The following is a 15624-nucleotide window of genomic DNA, read 5'->3' on the forward strand; positions in this document are numbered from 1 at the left end:
AAGTGTCGATTGGAGAATAAATTATGTGTACGAGAGTTTAGGCGCTTGAATTTTTTATCAAAATAATATTCGTATTTCATGTCATTCAGCATAATGAATAATGTTCAAATGTCTGCACTAGAACGCTCAGGCTTACAACGTGGTATAGCTATAGTCCAAATTTTGTTCAAGCTAGTTAATCTTGTCTGAAGAGAATGAATCCTATTCTATTCCCCCTTATTTTAAAAATTTCTACAACAAAGAAATCAAAGTTTGAATCTTAGCTAAAGAGAATGAATACTATTATAATCCACATTATTTTGAAAATTTCTACAATAAAGAAATCAGAGTTTGGGTTAAATTTGCGATGTACAATTCATTTGTCATCACACGCCAAATAAATGTAATAAATTATGAAATCAAACTTTAAGACTTCATTCTGAATGGGTACGACTAATGTCCCATGAATTTACACTCTGCTCGTTGCCTGACAATGAGCTCGGATTTTATGGCCCAAATCATCCAACTATTCTGTTCATTGTAAGTTTTGGGATCCTCTGGTCGAGGTTCGACCCTTCACCTTAAAACTCGGCTACATTGTTGTGCTGTTAATTGTTGATTAATTGTCGGTGTTCCAGTGAACGCTTATCCTTCATTGTTCCCGATGTGTGTTCCTGTTCTTCAAGCTCATGGTCATTTTACGGCATTTCATTTGCTCTGCAGACAGAACGAACTATTCATATTAACATTTCTATTACCAATAACTTATTTTTAAGAACGAAATTTCATTTGTGAACTCACCGGAATATCTTTACACAAATCTAGCATGATATGAGCGGAGACCAATCATATCTGCTCGTTTGATTAGTAAGATTACGATTAACATCCATCGCTGTCGCGCACATCTGCCATTTCTCATCAATTTCCAATCATGTTTTTTAATCTGCATTAAGTGCCTCACTCCCCGGGGGGGACTTGACTAATGGTCGTCTGTAGCGGGGATTGCCTCCCACACTCACCCTCAGTAGGCTCCCTCGTCGGGCATGGGGCACGAGGGCAGCTTTAATGTCGGTGACGTAGCCCTCTGACGACAAGGTTTTAGGGGCATCAAAACGTGGCAATTTCTAGCTTCCAAGTTTAGATCATCTAACCGAAATAGCACGGAGTGATCCGATTTATCGCTTCCACATGTGAGCCGCTATTATATGTACATTACTCAGTTCTAGATCCTAGGCCACAGCAGGTTGTTGCCATTTGTAATTTCTGTCCAAAATTGAGTTTGGAAATCGAATGCGAGAGCACTTTAGAGCGTCCAGAGTTTGATGATCCAACTAAAATTGCACGCCAAACTACCTGCACCATCTTTATACTCAATTAGGTTCGGAGCAAATCCGTGGCTCAGGACAGTGAAGTTCGTCCGAAGTCAGGCCAGTGAAGTCCGTACTAATGAACAGCATTCACATTTTCAATAAATTACTTCAGTAATGTAACTGAGTTATGAGACAGTCTAACTATGCTGTCGTTATAGTTATAGAAATTAATGCTGTGCCTTGAGGTGCTCATCAGCCTAAATTTGCGTGCAATGAAATTCATCGAAAAACCACTTCATTACTGTCAGTACAATGATGAGGCTGTCCACTGATTTTATATTTTCACAGGATGTAAATTTTAATTTTCTGGTTTTTATTAACTTGTTTTAATATTTTTTTAGTGAATACTTATTTTCGCACGTAGAGATAACAGGATTAGCGTTGCTTGTGCTGATTCTTATTTTCGTGTGAAGACTTCATTGGAGTCCCGTTTTAAGAAAAACAAACATTTTCCCGTCTCCATGCATGAAATATCTGCTCATTTCTGCTCACGAGTCTTCCTGCAAATGACGCACATGCAGCCTATTCATCAAGCTAAGCAAGATTTCCGTCCTTGAATATCACTCGCACCTGATGCATCCCGAGCGCCTTATGTAGGAACGAAACAAATTGAATTCTGAGCTTGCCTTTTTCGGTACGGATTGGGGAGTATTTAAATTGGGGAGTATTTTCATGTAAATAATTAATTTATTGCCATAATTACAATGAAAATATCAAAAGGTTGAAATGATTAATTAAGTCTTGCATCTCTACGTCGATAATGTATTAGATAATAAGTATATTCAAATTGCAAAGGTGATCCATCCATGACCTATTATTGCTTCAACAGTTGTGCCCTGTGGATATTTGGTTTCACGAATTGCCCATAACTTGGTGTCATTAACTTTTTCCCACCTCATTGAATTGAACTCCTTTGTTATACTGCTCGTAGATTATTGAATACTCGTCTCTAATTCTTGTGGCCAATCGTGTTTGTTGAACTCTTATCGCTTTTTAGCGCACTTTCTCATTTGTGGAAAAAATGCCCTATTGTGCTCGTCATGTACGTCCGTGACTTCACGTTTTCGTCGAAGAGAAAATGCGCTCTCTGTCACTCACTGCAGTGAGTACTGAGTTATATTTTTTGTATCTCAGCACACAATTTCCCTGCTTTCAAAATTCAGGGCTCGTCATCGAGTTTTTAAGTATTGAGAATCATGCGTAATGGCATGTGGAGGCTTCAAGCTCCTCATTAGTGATTGCATGTTCACCATTCCACACCGATTACGTGTGTGCTCGCCAGGGTGCTTGCGTGACGCAATACTTTCACTCTGCTGTCGCCACTTGGGTACGACAATTTCTCTCAAATTTAAAAAATGATCCGTAGATTTTGAATTTTTCCTCATGTTTGTTGTGCTTTCTGCATAATTTTGCTAAAATTTTCAATCAAATAAGTTTTCTATTATTGTTTCCGCTATCTCTTGCTTGAGCTTTATTAATGCAATTTACCAAATGCGAATTTGACTTGGACGTCTATAGAGTTGCGAGCTCATTGTTGAGTTTTAATGCTGTGGGTATCTCGTGTATCTTTCTCTCATTAGTTATTGAAATAATGTTGCATAGCTGCTCCCTTGAGGCATGGAACAACTGTGACGCAAGCCTCACTGTCTCACGCTACTGCCCCCGGCACTCCATTCTATGTAACCTGCATGATGGCACTTGAACAAATGAACTCGTCCATTGCGTCATCACGCTGCTTCCAACCTTCTGCATTAACTATTATTGAAGTCTATTTTGAAGATAGAAAGTTATTGAGAAACAGGAAAATCAGCATATTTCGAAGTATTTTTAATTTACTGACTTGGACATCAGTGACCTATAGAGAGAAGTTTTGACTTGCTCATCTTCCTCTATTAACCTACAGAAGTCGACTGTTTTATGTATCTTCCTATCTAGCTCGTGGATTACTCATACAGTGCTTGTATTAAGTGAGACACAGGCCTTATTTCATATAATGATTTATCGAATTGGCTGGGTTTCCTAGCTTTTACATTCCTGTAGAAATACAATCATCAATCTGAATAGAAATTGTCAGGAAGAACTTAACGCAAATGGTTGCTGAAATCTATAGAAGATCAAGGTTAACTTGCAGCTTCATTCAATTAGGTCCAGCAGCGATGCCAATACTATCTCTTCCGTTCTCACAACTTTTTCGCGCCGCATGTTTCTCAAATCTTGCGCAATTAAAGTTAAAAACTGTAATTATTTTGCTGTTTGACGTGTTTTTTACGAGCATATGGTCGGTTTACGTTCCTGCGTCTGGGAGTGGCCTTGCAGTGGCACAAGAAAGCTTCTGGATGAAGGCATTGTTGTCGTTCTGATGACCTCGCATTTCTCCTACAACTGAAGAGTTGTGATCTGACCTTATTTTGTTTGGGCATGGAGGTCATACTTTTTGAAGTAAATGAACTAATTCCAAAAGTGGAGTGAGCATTTATTGACGGCTGAACTTCCATAATGCCTGTCTTTTGTCTGCCAGCGTTCACAGTTTCACACATTGCAACTAATGATCTCTCCAAATGTTTCCATACCCATCTTGAGAAGAAAAGAAGCAATAATATTTTAAACTCCTATCGGTCTGCGCTACCTCGTAAGTAAATGTGTGATATTATATTGCTATTATTGCTAACCTAGGCCTGTTTTACAAATAAAATGTTGATATTGTTCGTGCAGTTGTGTTGGGACGCGTGACGTCGGAAGGAGCGCCGTCTCTCCCCAAGCGCAAACTCATTTCCTTCCCCAGCATCACCATAGACGCCGAGGTCTGCTTATACATGTTGTCTATTGGTGCATAGCGAGATATATTCACGCTGATATATCCATAACTTAGTGATGTGAATGAAGTAGCATCTGATATATCTATACTAATATATCCTTGACTTGGTGATGTGAATGAAGTATTTGATGTAATATTAGCTTTGTTTTTAGCGGATTGTTATTAGCGGAAAGAAGTTTCTATATAATTAAGTTAATGATTGTATTGGATCGATTAGACGTGATCGTTCAAGTCAATATGCACAAAGCTAATATGTTCTTGATGTTGTTTTCTTAGCGAGCAGTGTGTTGATAACTTCCAAATCATTTAATAATTTGAACAGGGCAATTTGTGCGGGTAAAATTTTCAATGACTGAAACAGCACGATTTTTTATTGAAAAGTCTTTAAATAATTCAAAATTATCATTTAATTGTAGTATCCCCTTTAAATATTGCCGAAAAGTGACAATCCTAGAATATTTACGGCCTATATATAACCCTATATATATACGATCAGTCGTAAATTATTTATTGACTATATTAAATTAAATTAATATTCCCCCACAGGATGATGACGACGACGACCTGAGCGATATTGCCCCCGCAAGCCCCCCTCAGTCGTCCCTTTTTCTGGGGGGCTCCGCGCCCCCCACCATGCAGCGGGGGACAAGTCAATGTAACCCCCTTGCCCCCTCCTCTGCTGCCCCCACGCCCAGCCAGTCTAATGTCTCACTAGGGATAAAGTTATTGTTTGCGAATTAGTGAGGATTACTTTATTGCCAACGGATTCATGACGGAATACGGTACTTCATTACCGATGGATTACTGAGGATTACTACATTTCTGACGGATTAGAGAGGATTAATTCGTTACTGACCAGGGCCCAGCTTGGCTTTATACAAGTTTTCAATGGTCGCCTCAAGTTTTGTGTGAATCTAAAGCGAATGAATCACCGAATCGCTTACGATGAATAGCTCATCCGCTGCAATCCTTGTGAGCAAAATATCCGATTCGTGATTTCGATTCTTAGTTTTGCATTTCTGCTTCTTTCCATTTCGGCCTCCAGAGCAATTTTTAAACTGGAAATTGCGCTATTTATTTGCGACGGCCCACTTATAGCTTTACTGTAAAACTTAACATTCCCAAGTTTGATTATGTAGCTATAAGAACCTATCAAAGTCAACATAAAATCAATAATTGCATTTGCAAGTTGCTTGTTAGCAATTATTTTAATTGTTAGGAAGAATAAATATAAAATATTGAATCGGGATTAACTTCTGACATGACAGGGCGAAAGCCGAGTGTTTTCAGACTATTTTTGAAAATTAGAGTTCAAAATGAAGTTAGTGAATCGGCTTCTGGACAGAATTTGATTTAACCTTAAACTTTAACAGTTGATTCTCTGGTGTAGCGAAAGAAAATTTCTCAATTGTTAAAAAGTGGCGTTTGGAAGTTTATAGTGAATGTATTTATCTTGCAAAATCGAGCAACTTTATTAACCAATGTAAGAAATTTTTGGAGTAAATTTAAACTCTTATGTCCCGCCATTTATAAGTTTGTTTCTTCTATCTCTTGCTTGAGCTTTATTAATGCAATTTGCCAAATACGAGCTTGACTTGGACGTCTAGATTACTGTTCGGTGGCATTTTGTTGAATCTTTGAAGAACTATAGGAATTTGATCGAATCTTTGGCTAAAGTATACCGACTCTGCAGGCCCACTTCGCATCACACTTGGACTGCTTATCACTGACGCTGGAAGAGGTCGTGCACATCCGTAACGTCCTGACGAAGGCGGACTTGGAAGCCTTACCGCTGGACTTGACCATCAAGGAGGATATGGCTAAAGGCAAGATCTGTTTCCTGTGTATGAAGGTGCGCTTCAGCTTCTTCGGCTACTGGGCTGTTGAGTGCCGTCTTTGTAAACGCAACGTCTGCAAGAAATGTGTGTCCAAGGTGTGTACCTATTTGTTTTAATTTAATTTAACGATTACGATGCTTGAAATTGTTGAAATAACTCTTATTACGCAATGCATGCATGTAACTGTTGTCCGGACCTCGTTATTACGTCCATGAAATTGACGCAGTCGCACTGAATTGTTTTGATTGTTTTTAGCGCATTTTCTCATTGATGGAAAAAATGCACTATTGTGCTCGCCATGTCCGTCTGTCTGTCCGTCCGTTACTTCACGTTTTCGTCGACGAGAAAATGCGCTCTCTGTTACTCACTGCAGGGAGTACTGAGTTATATTTTTTTATTGATTATTCTCCAGATGCGAATACCAGCTGAACATTTTGGCAACATCCCCGTGCTGATGTTGTCCCCTCAAGCCTTCTCCCCTCGTGAAGAAGAAGAGGAATCACAAACACAATTTTTCCCCAGGCAGCTCTTCAGTAGACTCCAAGTAAGTCTAAAATTACTCGACGGACTGTTGGTACACCTGGCGATTGTTACACCCTCCCCCTCCCCTCGCTCCGGTGCCCCACACTCCCTCCCCGCCACACACTCCCCGGACTCCCCTCCGTATGTGCACGAACATATCAAGAGGTATCTTCGTTACTCCTAACCCATCAATAACAATGGCTTGCGGTTTATTACTATTCAATCATTAACAATTGATAACGATAATTTTACAACAAAACCCATCATTGACATTGGCTGGCGGTTTATTACTATTTTATCATTAACAATTAATAACGATAATTTTACAACAAAACCCATCATTGACAATGGCTTGCGGTTTATTACTATTCTATCAATAACCTTAACAGTTCATAACAATCATTTCATAACAATTAGTTTACACCTCGCATTCCTTAAAGCTGCTTCCCTTCATCCCAAGCGATCAAATGTTATGAAAATCTTTATATTTTTTCATGGTTTCTTATTGGCTATTTTAAAACTTTTACAAAAACTTTTAAACTCCTTTATATTATATTCATGCAAATAATGCCTTTTTGGTTTCTATGTTTTGCCGGTTTGCATGCCAGAGCAAAACTTCAAATGATGCTTATTTGTTATGTAAATTTTACATTGACTATTTTGCAGAGTTTTTTTGCATTTTTTTTTATTCCCTGCACTGTAAAATTTACTAAGCTCTTGCTTTCTTTGCTTTTGCTGTTCAATTGAAACATCGGTCCTTCTTTCACCACCATCGTCTGCTTTTTTTGTGTTAATTGCTTTGTGTTATGTTGACCGCTTTGTTTTAACTGCTTTATGTTGACTGCTTTGTGAATTGTGCCCTAACCTTATGACGTTATGATAAGTTCGGGACTTCCTAGTCCCCGGTCGCTCTGTTGCGCCGCCTTCGTCGTCCTCTGTCTCCGAGTCGTCGCTAGGCAGATCACCCCGCCTCGGGTCCCGGATGTTACGTTGGACGTGTTTCGTCTATTTGCCCTCTTTTGGGCCAGCTGATGCAAGATGCTGTTGCTTGTCACTTGCTGAGGGTAGTTTCCCATTACTGGACAATCCGGAATCTTTCTCAACCAATTGTCCAGTCGTCTCTTGAATGTTGCAAGGGTGAACTCCCCTCTTCTCAGCACTGTTGACAAGACTTTAAAAAGCCTCGGTCCTACCACGGACAGTGATCTCTCCCGAAGAGTCTGTACTCTGGCCGCGGCTCGGTTACTAAATGGGGGAATTCTGCAAAGCCAGCCCCTCCTTTCGTTGTAATATGTCATTATTTTGGAGGTCTCACTCTCAAAGTTGAGAGCCAGTCCGTTTACCATCTTCCAAGTGTACAGTATGATATACCTTTCTCTTCTCCTCTCCATTGAGTACAGTCCCAGGTGTTTCAGCCTTTCCCTGTAGTTCAAGTCCAGCTCCCTCATGCCGCTGATCCTGTACGTGAAGGTCCGCTGCACGGCCTCCAGCGCACCCGCCTTGAGTGCCGCCCAAAGTTGGCAGCAGTACTCAAGATGGGGAGCACGAGGGCTCTGAAGAATGCAATCATTGGTGCTGCTGCTCTCGTTCGAAATGTTCGCCAGATCCACCCCATCAAGTCTTAGCGTCATCCAATCCTTGATGGCATCTCCAAACGCCTCCTGAAGCCCTGACGATAATTAAACATTATCCTTCTCGATATGCTTGCGTTCGTGAAATATATTATTGGTTCTCACAATAATTAAAATTTAATAACGATATTCTCGCGCTGACAATAATTAAACATAATCCTTCTCGGTATGCTTGTATTCTTAAAATATATTATTGGTTCTCTCAATAATTAAAATTAAATAACGATATTCTCGCGCTGACAATAATTAAACATAATCCTTCTCGGTATGCTTGTGTTCTTAAAATATATTATTGGTTCTCACTATAATTAAAATTAAATAACGATATTCTCGCGCTGACAATAATTAAACATAATCCTTCTCGATATGCTTGCGTTCTTGAAATATATTATTGGTTCTTTCAATAATTAAAATTAAATAACGATATTCTCGCGCTGACAATAATTGAACATAATCCTTCTCTGTATGCTTGTGTTCTTGAAATATATAATTGGTTTTCTCAATAAATAAAATTAAATAACGATATTCTTGCGCAGGAGTTGCCGAAGACGTCGCAGGATCGGCGCGTTAGTTCCTCCTGTAGCGTGGGGTCGGCGCCCTCCTCCCCCTCCCCCTCCCCTCGCTCCGGTGCCCCACACTCCCACAAGTAAGTCTAAAATTACTTGAAGAACTGTTGGTACACCTGGCGATTGTTACGAGAGTTCGCCAGTACGTAAAGCATTTGTCATTTCTGTCGCCTGCAAAGAAAGTAGTTCTTCTTTACTCTGAAACTTACAGCGGCTTCTTTTCAATACAAAGTTTTAAGGAACTGACGCCCTTTGTTGTCATATTCCTCATCTTATTTCAAACTTTTGTCTGAAAATATTTAGCAGAATAATTAATTCATGCCAATAAATCCTTTAAATAACCCATACCAGAGGACCTAAGTTCATAGGACTGTATTTCTACGTTGGTTCAATCACTCGTCCCTTGAAGCTCCTCGAGAGTCATGAGAATTTTTATACTTTTTTTATTAGCCTCGTGACAGAAGTTCGAAGAAAATTTCCAGAATATTTTCGAAAATTGTGTATAAATTATCGTAGTCTTAGCGTCATCCAATCCTTGATGGCATCTCCAAACACCTCATGAAGCCCTGACTATAATTAAACATAATCCTTGTTTCATATGCTTGTGTTCTTGAAATATATTATTGATTCTCTCATTCATTAAAATTAAATAACGATATTCCTGCGCTGACGATAATTAAACATAATCCTTCTCGGTATGCTTGTGTTCTTAAAATATATTATTGGTTTTCTCAATAAATAAAATTAAATAACGATATTCTTGCGCAGGAGTTGCCGAAGACGTCGCAGGATCGGCGCGTTAGCTCCTCCTGTAGCGTTGGGTCGGCGCCCTCCTCTCCCTCCCCCTCCCCTCGCTCCGGTGCCCCACACTCCCTCCCCGCCACACACTCCCCGGACTCCCCTCCGTATGTGCACGAACATATCAAGAGGTATCTTCGTTACTCCTAACCCATCAATAACAATGGCTTGCGGTTTATTACTATTCAATCATTAACAATTGATAACGATAATTTTACAACAAAACCCATCATTGACATTGGCTGGCGGTTTATTACTATTTTATCATTAACAATTAATAACGATAATTTTACAACAAAACCCATCATTGACAATGGCTTGCGGTTTATTACTATTCTATCAATAACCTTAACAGTTCATAACAATCATTTCATAACAATTAGTTTACACCNGACTATTTCCTCGATATGGGCATCGAACGTGGCTTCTGTACTCATCAACACTCCGAGATATCGAACTAGTTGCTTCTCCTCAATTTCTGTGCCATCTGATGCCAAGTAGCGATGTGGAATCCCGATCTCTGTGTGGATCTGTATCTCATTACTTCGAACTTAGTGCCGTTGAAATGCATATTGTTCACTAGGCCCAATCGTAGATTGTCGACAAGTCATCCTGTAATCTCTCGCAGTCTAGGTCATCTGTAATCTTCATCAGCACTCTTGTATCGTCCGCAAATGACAATGTAGATGCGTGTGTAATCTCCGAGTCGATATCAGCAATTTGGCTTGAACTGTACCTGTAAGGAAGTTGTGGATCCACCCTAACAGAGTTCCAACTACCCCCAACAGCCTTGGCTTTCTAAAAAGCACCCCATGTGACTTTGTCAAAAGCTTTAGCAAAGTTTAGGTAAACTACGTCAACGCCAGCTCACTCCTCCAGCTAAGCCACCAGGCGGTGATGGTGCTCCAGTAACTGTGACAAACGGGAACGATTACGCCAGTCCATTATTATACATGTCAGCCTCTTCCATTTACTGGACAAGCCTCCTGGCCACTACCTTCTCAAAAACCTTGATCACTTGTGAGGTCAAGATCACAGGTCTGTAATTTTGGGGTCTGCACCTCGGACCGCCTGCGTGGATTGGTGTGATCAGTCCCACTTTGAGGCCCTCAGGGATAATTCCTTCCGTCATCAAGGCTCTCTAGAGCATTATGGACGGAGCCTTCAGTGCTCCAGCACACTTCTTCAACAACCCTTAACATCCGATCAACATCCGGTCCTTGGACTGAAAACGTCGCCAGTTCTTTGATATTTTTTTTCCATGTCTTCTGGTCTAAACTAAATGTTCTCCAACCCTCTTCCGCCTGGCATCTCCTGGAGAATTTCAATTTCATTATCCTTCCTTGAGTAGCGGTCAACTCAAACCGCTGTGTTGACCGCTTTGTGTTGACCGCTGTATGTTGACCGCTTTGTGCTGACCGCTTTGTGTTGACCGCTGTGTGTTGACCACTCTGTGCTGACCGCTGTGTGTTGACCGCTGTGTGCTGACCGCTGTGTGCTGACCGCTGTGTGCTGACCGCTCTGTGCTGATCACTGTGTGCTGACCGCTGTGTGCTGACCGCTGTGTGCTGACCGCTCTGTGCTGATCACTGTGTGCTGACCGCTTTGTGCTGACCGCTTTGTGTTGACCGCTTTGTGCTGACAGCTTTATGTTGACCGCTTTGTGCTGACCGCTTTGTGCTGACCGCTTTGTGTTGACCGCTTTGTGCTGACCGCTGTATGTTGACCGCTTTGTGCTGACAGCTTTATGTTGACCGCTTTGTGTTGACCGCTTTGTGCTGACCGCTTTGTGTTGACCGCTCTGTGCTGACCGCTGTATGTTGACCGCTTTGTGCTGACCGCTTTGTGCTGACAGCTCTGTGCTGACCGCTGTGTGTTGACCACTCTGTTCTGACCGCTGTGTTTTGACCGCTTTGTGCTGATCGCTGTGTGCTGACCACTGTGTGCTGACCGTTTGTGCTGACCGCTTTGCTCTCCCGCCCTCGCAGCTCTTGCAGCGGTGCCCTGCGTCGATCGCTCAGAGACTGCAAAGCCATGATGCTTCACGTCCTCCTGAGTATAAAACTTAGGAGGGAACAGCAACAAAATCGCACCAAAACGCCTTCACCACCTCCTCCTATACCTCAGCATTATCCTCCTCGCAATCACTTACATCTTAACCTGACGCCTGTTTATAATTGAAAATATCGTTGCCATTTACTTTGTTTTTCGGTAGCAACAATGCAGACAAATTGGAACTACACAATGATTAAATAGATATCTATGTATAAAAAAATGACTGATTGAAGTCATTGAAGTTTACAATATGTAACGTGCCTCTATGATGTGACTAATGGTCACGGCTCTTGCTTCAGTAACGGTTCACTCAATTATTGAGGAGTAATAACACAAATCCGTGTTTCTATACCACAAATTTACATGACAGAACCGCATAGATGATTTAAAATTTTTACAGGTGTGCATACAAGAATCAAAGTAATATATCTTTTGAACATTTTTTTAAATATTGTCATGCTTTATTATAGAGATTTGACACCTATATATGCTGACTTAACCTTTTTGAACATATGGAACTTAACATACTAAAGTTTGCTCCAAGCTGTAACTTCTAACCGTTTCTTTAACCTACTACTGAAAGAGTACAGTTCAGTGACGAGGCGACTGTATTTTGAATATTCATATTGTTGTGCTGAAATACTGGTTCCAGCGTGTTTACTGGTCTAAATTAGGCAAAATTGCCGATCTATTAATTACTGATCCCCTTCATATAATTATTTTTTTCCGAGGTGCAATACCTGTGTCGCTTTCCTTAGAGGAATGTTATAATAATGAAAGTTTTGACGTACGAACAATTATTCAAATCGTTTTATTGAAGGCAAAGCCGTAACAATTGACCCAGTATGGCGACAAAATTCCTAACTCTGAAGTGAAAATTATTAAATTACATAGTCCCGCAGATCATCCGTTCGAGGGATTTAATTGTTTCACAATTATAATCAATTCTCTATTCATTTGTTCAAGTATCTACTTTCTGTGGCCCCTTTGGTCTGCCGGTTGCCCGTAAATGCAGTTCGAACTTTGAATTGGAAACAAAACCTTCACTAGCTCTAATTGAAATCAGCACGCTTGGATGCAACAAAACTAATTTTTCGACGCTGATACCGATTTTGCGTTCCATCTGTGTGGCTACATAAATCTTCATTTTAAGCACGTATGTAACTGAAATTTGATGCTAATATATTCGATATATTTTGATGAATTTCATCAAACGTGGCCGGTGTTCAGTATACACCTATTTCCATTTCTCTTTTGACAGTTTCCTATTTGCTGCGATCATTTGCGGATTAGCTTTGAATATGATCATTACATTTTTTGGATATTCTTGATAGACTGTCTCTAGAGACTTGTTGCTATCGATCACATCTGAAGTGCGCCCCATAATCCAACAACAATTTAACTGTAATTTTTTTGATCCTGTAAATAATTTCTCTTTTGCTTGGATATTGTGTTCCTTGCTCCCATTAAAATTAGGGTCGTATGCATGTCCGTCTTGCAATACAGATAAATTTATTTGTATATTAAACTGTGCGATATAAAGTTAGACTATCCGTTTTTGGGATAGCTTTAAATTGAGACGACATATTTTCCGGGTTCGCGAAATGAACTTGGCTCTTTAGAAAATTTCTCACTAATTATCTGGTTCATTTTCCTTTGTGTTACAATGCTTCCGAAGTGTTGTGGTGTTAATATATTTGTTGTATATCCGTTCTGTTTTCAATAATTTGATTATAATATATGTACAGTGATATGCCTGTGAAATGTACATTTAATCATGCGTTCATCAGTATGCGTGTCTTGTTTCAGGCACGGAAACTTGCCCAGTTGAATGCTTAGGCAATTCGTAGTTAACTACAGAGCTACCTGACAGACTTTATTTCCTTTAGAATTGCCTGCGTTCTGAAACAGAGTAGAGTTTCACAATTTTTGTTACTTTTTTGCTAAAGTTACTTTTTTTGCTAAATTCTAGTTAAAAATGGTAACTGGAATAGGTACGTCTGATCTATTTCATAATAAGTTTCATTTCATAAATGACGACTTTGAAAATGTATTCAAGAGATCCCAATTTTGGCTTCTCAATTACGTTTCATTTAGGAAAATAGGCCTTCTAGCATGATCCCAGTGTGCCTGATCAACTATGTATGTATATTGTTCTATAACTCGATATTTGAACCTTCATAGATCGCGTGTATTGTTATTGTATGAGTGTTTGTGCTTCACCTACCACTGCTCCCAATCCATGATGATGGTATTGACAGTTAAATTCATGATAACAATGTCACTAAAATTGACAGTAAATCGAGACTGGATTGACATATTTTCCGTTGATCTACAATTGGTGTAGTTAAAACAGTGCCTGAACAAGAAGTCGCTTTGGTTATTCAGTCTTTTTGAATCTAAGTTAACCGCGGGAGTCAATCTGATCTCGATTGAACCGATAAATAATTTTCGCGGATTACTCTAATAGCTTAATCCAGATGAGAGCCATGCATGCTGTTTATTAAATAGAACGAATTTTTCAAACTGTACATCACCTCTTTGATAGAGGAAAAGCGCATGAGAAGTTCACTGCTTGAATTGTATGACAAATTCTTGGATGATTTAGCTCTTTTTCGAGCGATGGCATTATTGTACATAACTCTAAACTGATAACGAGAATAACAGTAGTACTCTCAACTGTAGTCTTGCTGACGAGAGAATATTTATCTTGACGTTGGAGAAAGAATATTTAGCGTTCATTCTAGGATGAATGAAATTTTTGAATTTTTACGAAATTAGTCGCGCACCTGATCAGAGAAAAAATGTCTTCCTTTTTTTCGGACTAAAAAACAGGGTTGTTTTGTAATCGCCTAAGGATGAAAACTGCTCTAAAAAATGGCTGCCAGGACGAAATATGTTCGTTAAACAAACTTCAAGTTATTTCCTGCTGTTAGGCAACACATGCAAATTCTGAATGGAGCTGACAAATTTCTATTTGCGTGCGTTTTGAGAATTTCGTGTGTGCGCTTGATTGACATGTGTGGTTTGAGGCTGCAGCAAATTTACCAAAAAATGTATGGCGGGTTACTGTGTCCCAGTATCAAGTTTGTTTTACGGTTTATTCGGAAGAAATACATGTACGTCGCAATATTCCAGTCCTTAAATTCATTGTTATTGTCTCTTGAACTAGCAAGTCATGGTCCCCTAATAGAAAAACAATAATTTTCTTCATTGTGTCCCTAAAATAAATTGCAGTCCTCGTTTACAAATCGAATAACTGCGCACGAAAATTAAAATGCTTCACCTTCTACGTTTCAATTCAACAATCAACTTCTATCCAGGGGCCTCTAATGCTTGACATGGTTTATTAAAACGTCGCACGCTTGTGTTTTTCTCCAGTTATTGGTTATTCAAATTATATTTTGGTTATCATATGCTTCTTATTTGAGCAATGTTTTCATCAATCAAGTATCAGCTTTTCGTAGCCTAATGTTGTTTATATTAAAGCAAATTATTGTGACTGAATAAAATCACACCTAGAAAAAGTCTTAGTAGTTTGTGCCGAGATATTGATGGCTGCCTCAACATAATTTTATTTCTAATTCGGCAGGTTTGTCTTCTTTCAAAATTTCCTTCTGCGTCTCGCCGTATAATTTCTCATCAGTAGATAACTTTAATTCGTACTTCATAATTCATAACCTTAGATTCATACTCAAAAGTATTCTCCCGTATTTATCTAAAATTTTCATTTATCATCGATGATTGACTACGGTATTGCATGAATATTCATTAGTGTAAACGACAGTTTCGAATTTGTCTTTATTTACTAAAATTCATCAACGCGTTGGACAGAGTATGCGTGCTGCTTGTGCTGACCTGGGTCGAGAATTTCGTAAACATGTACTATGATCGTAAGCTGTATGATGATCTCTACGCGATTCCATGTCTATGCCCAGCCGTATGATGATCTCTACAGCTTTCATTCTCATGAAAGCTAAGATGGCTGTCAAATTGCTTGGACGAACTTGCGAAACAGTAATTATTTCAAACGGATTCCTTCGTCAAAAA

The 15624-nt window shown here is 39.5% G+C and overlaps 1 protein-coding gene across 1 annotated transcript in view; it reads left to right on the plus strand.

Moving 5' to 3' along the window:
• LOC108675886 (protein spire-like) overlaps nt 1-8805 on the plus strand; it is a 129064-nt gene extending 120259 nt beyond the window's left edge. Inside the window, exons 10-14 of the mRNA XM_018163933.2 lie at nt 4062-4150; nt 4711-4869; nt 5858-6097; nt 6415-6546; nt 8692-8805. Of these exons, the coding sequence (XP_018019422.1) occupies nt 4062-4150; nt 4711-4869; nt 5858-6097; nt 6415-6546; nt 8692-8805 (734 nt within the window). The remainder of the gene's footprint in view (nt 1-4061; nt 4151-4710; nt 4870-5857; nt 6098-6414; nt 6547-8691) is intronic.
• The last annotated feature ends 6819 nt before the right edge of the window (nt 8806-15624 follow it).

The sequence above is a fragment of the Hyalella azteca genome, unplaced genomic scaffold, assembly GCF_000764305.2.
Source record: "Hyalella azteca isolate HAZT.00-mixed unplaced genomic scaffold, Hazt_2.0.2 contig6498, whole genome shotgun sequence".
NCBI lineage: Eukaryota > Metazoa > Arthropoda > Malacostraca > Amphipoda > Hyalellidae > Hyalella > Hyalella azteca.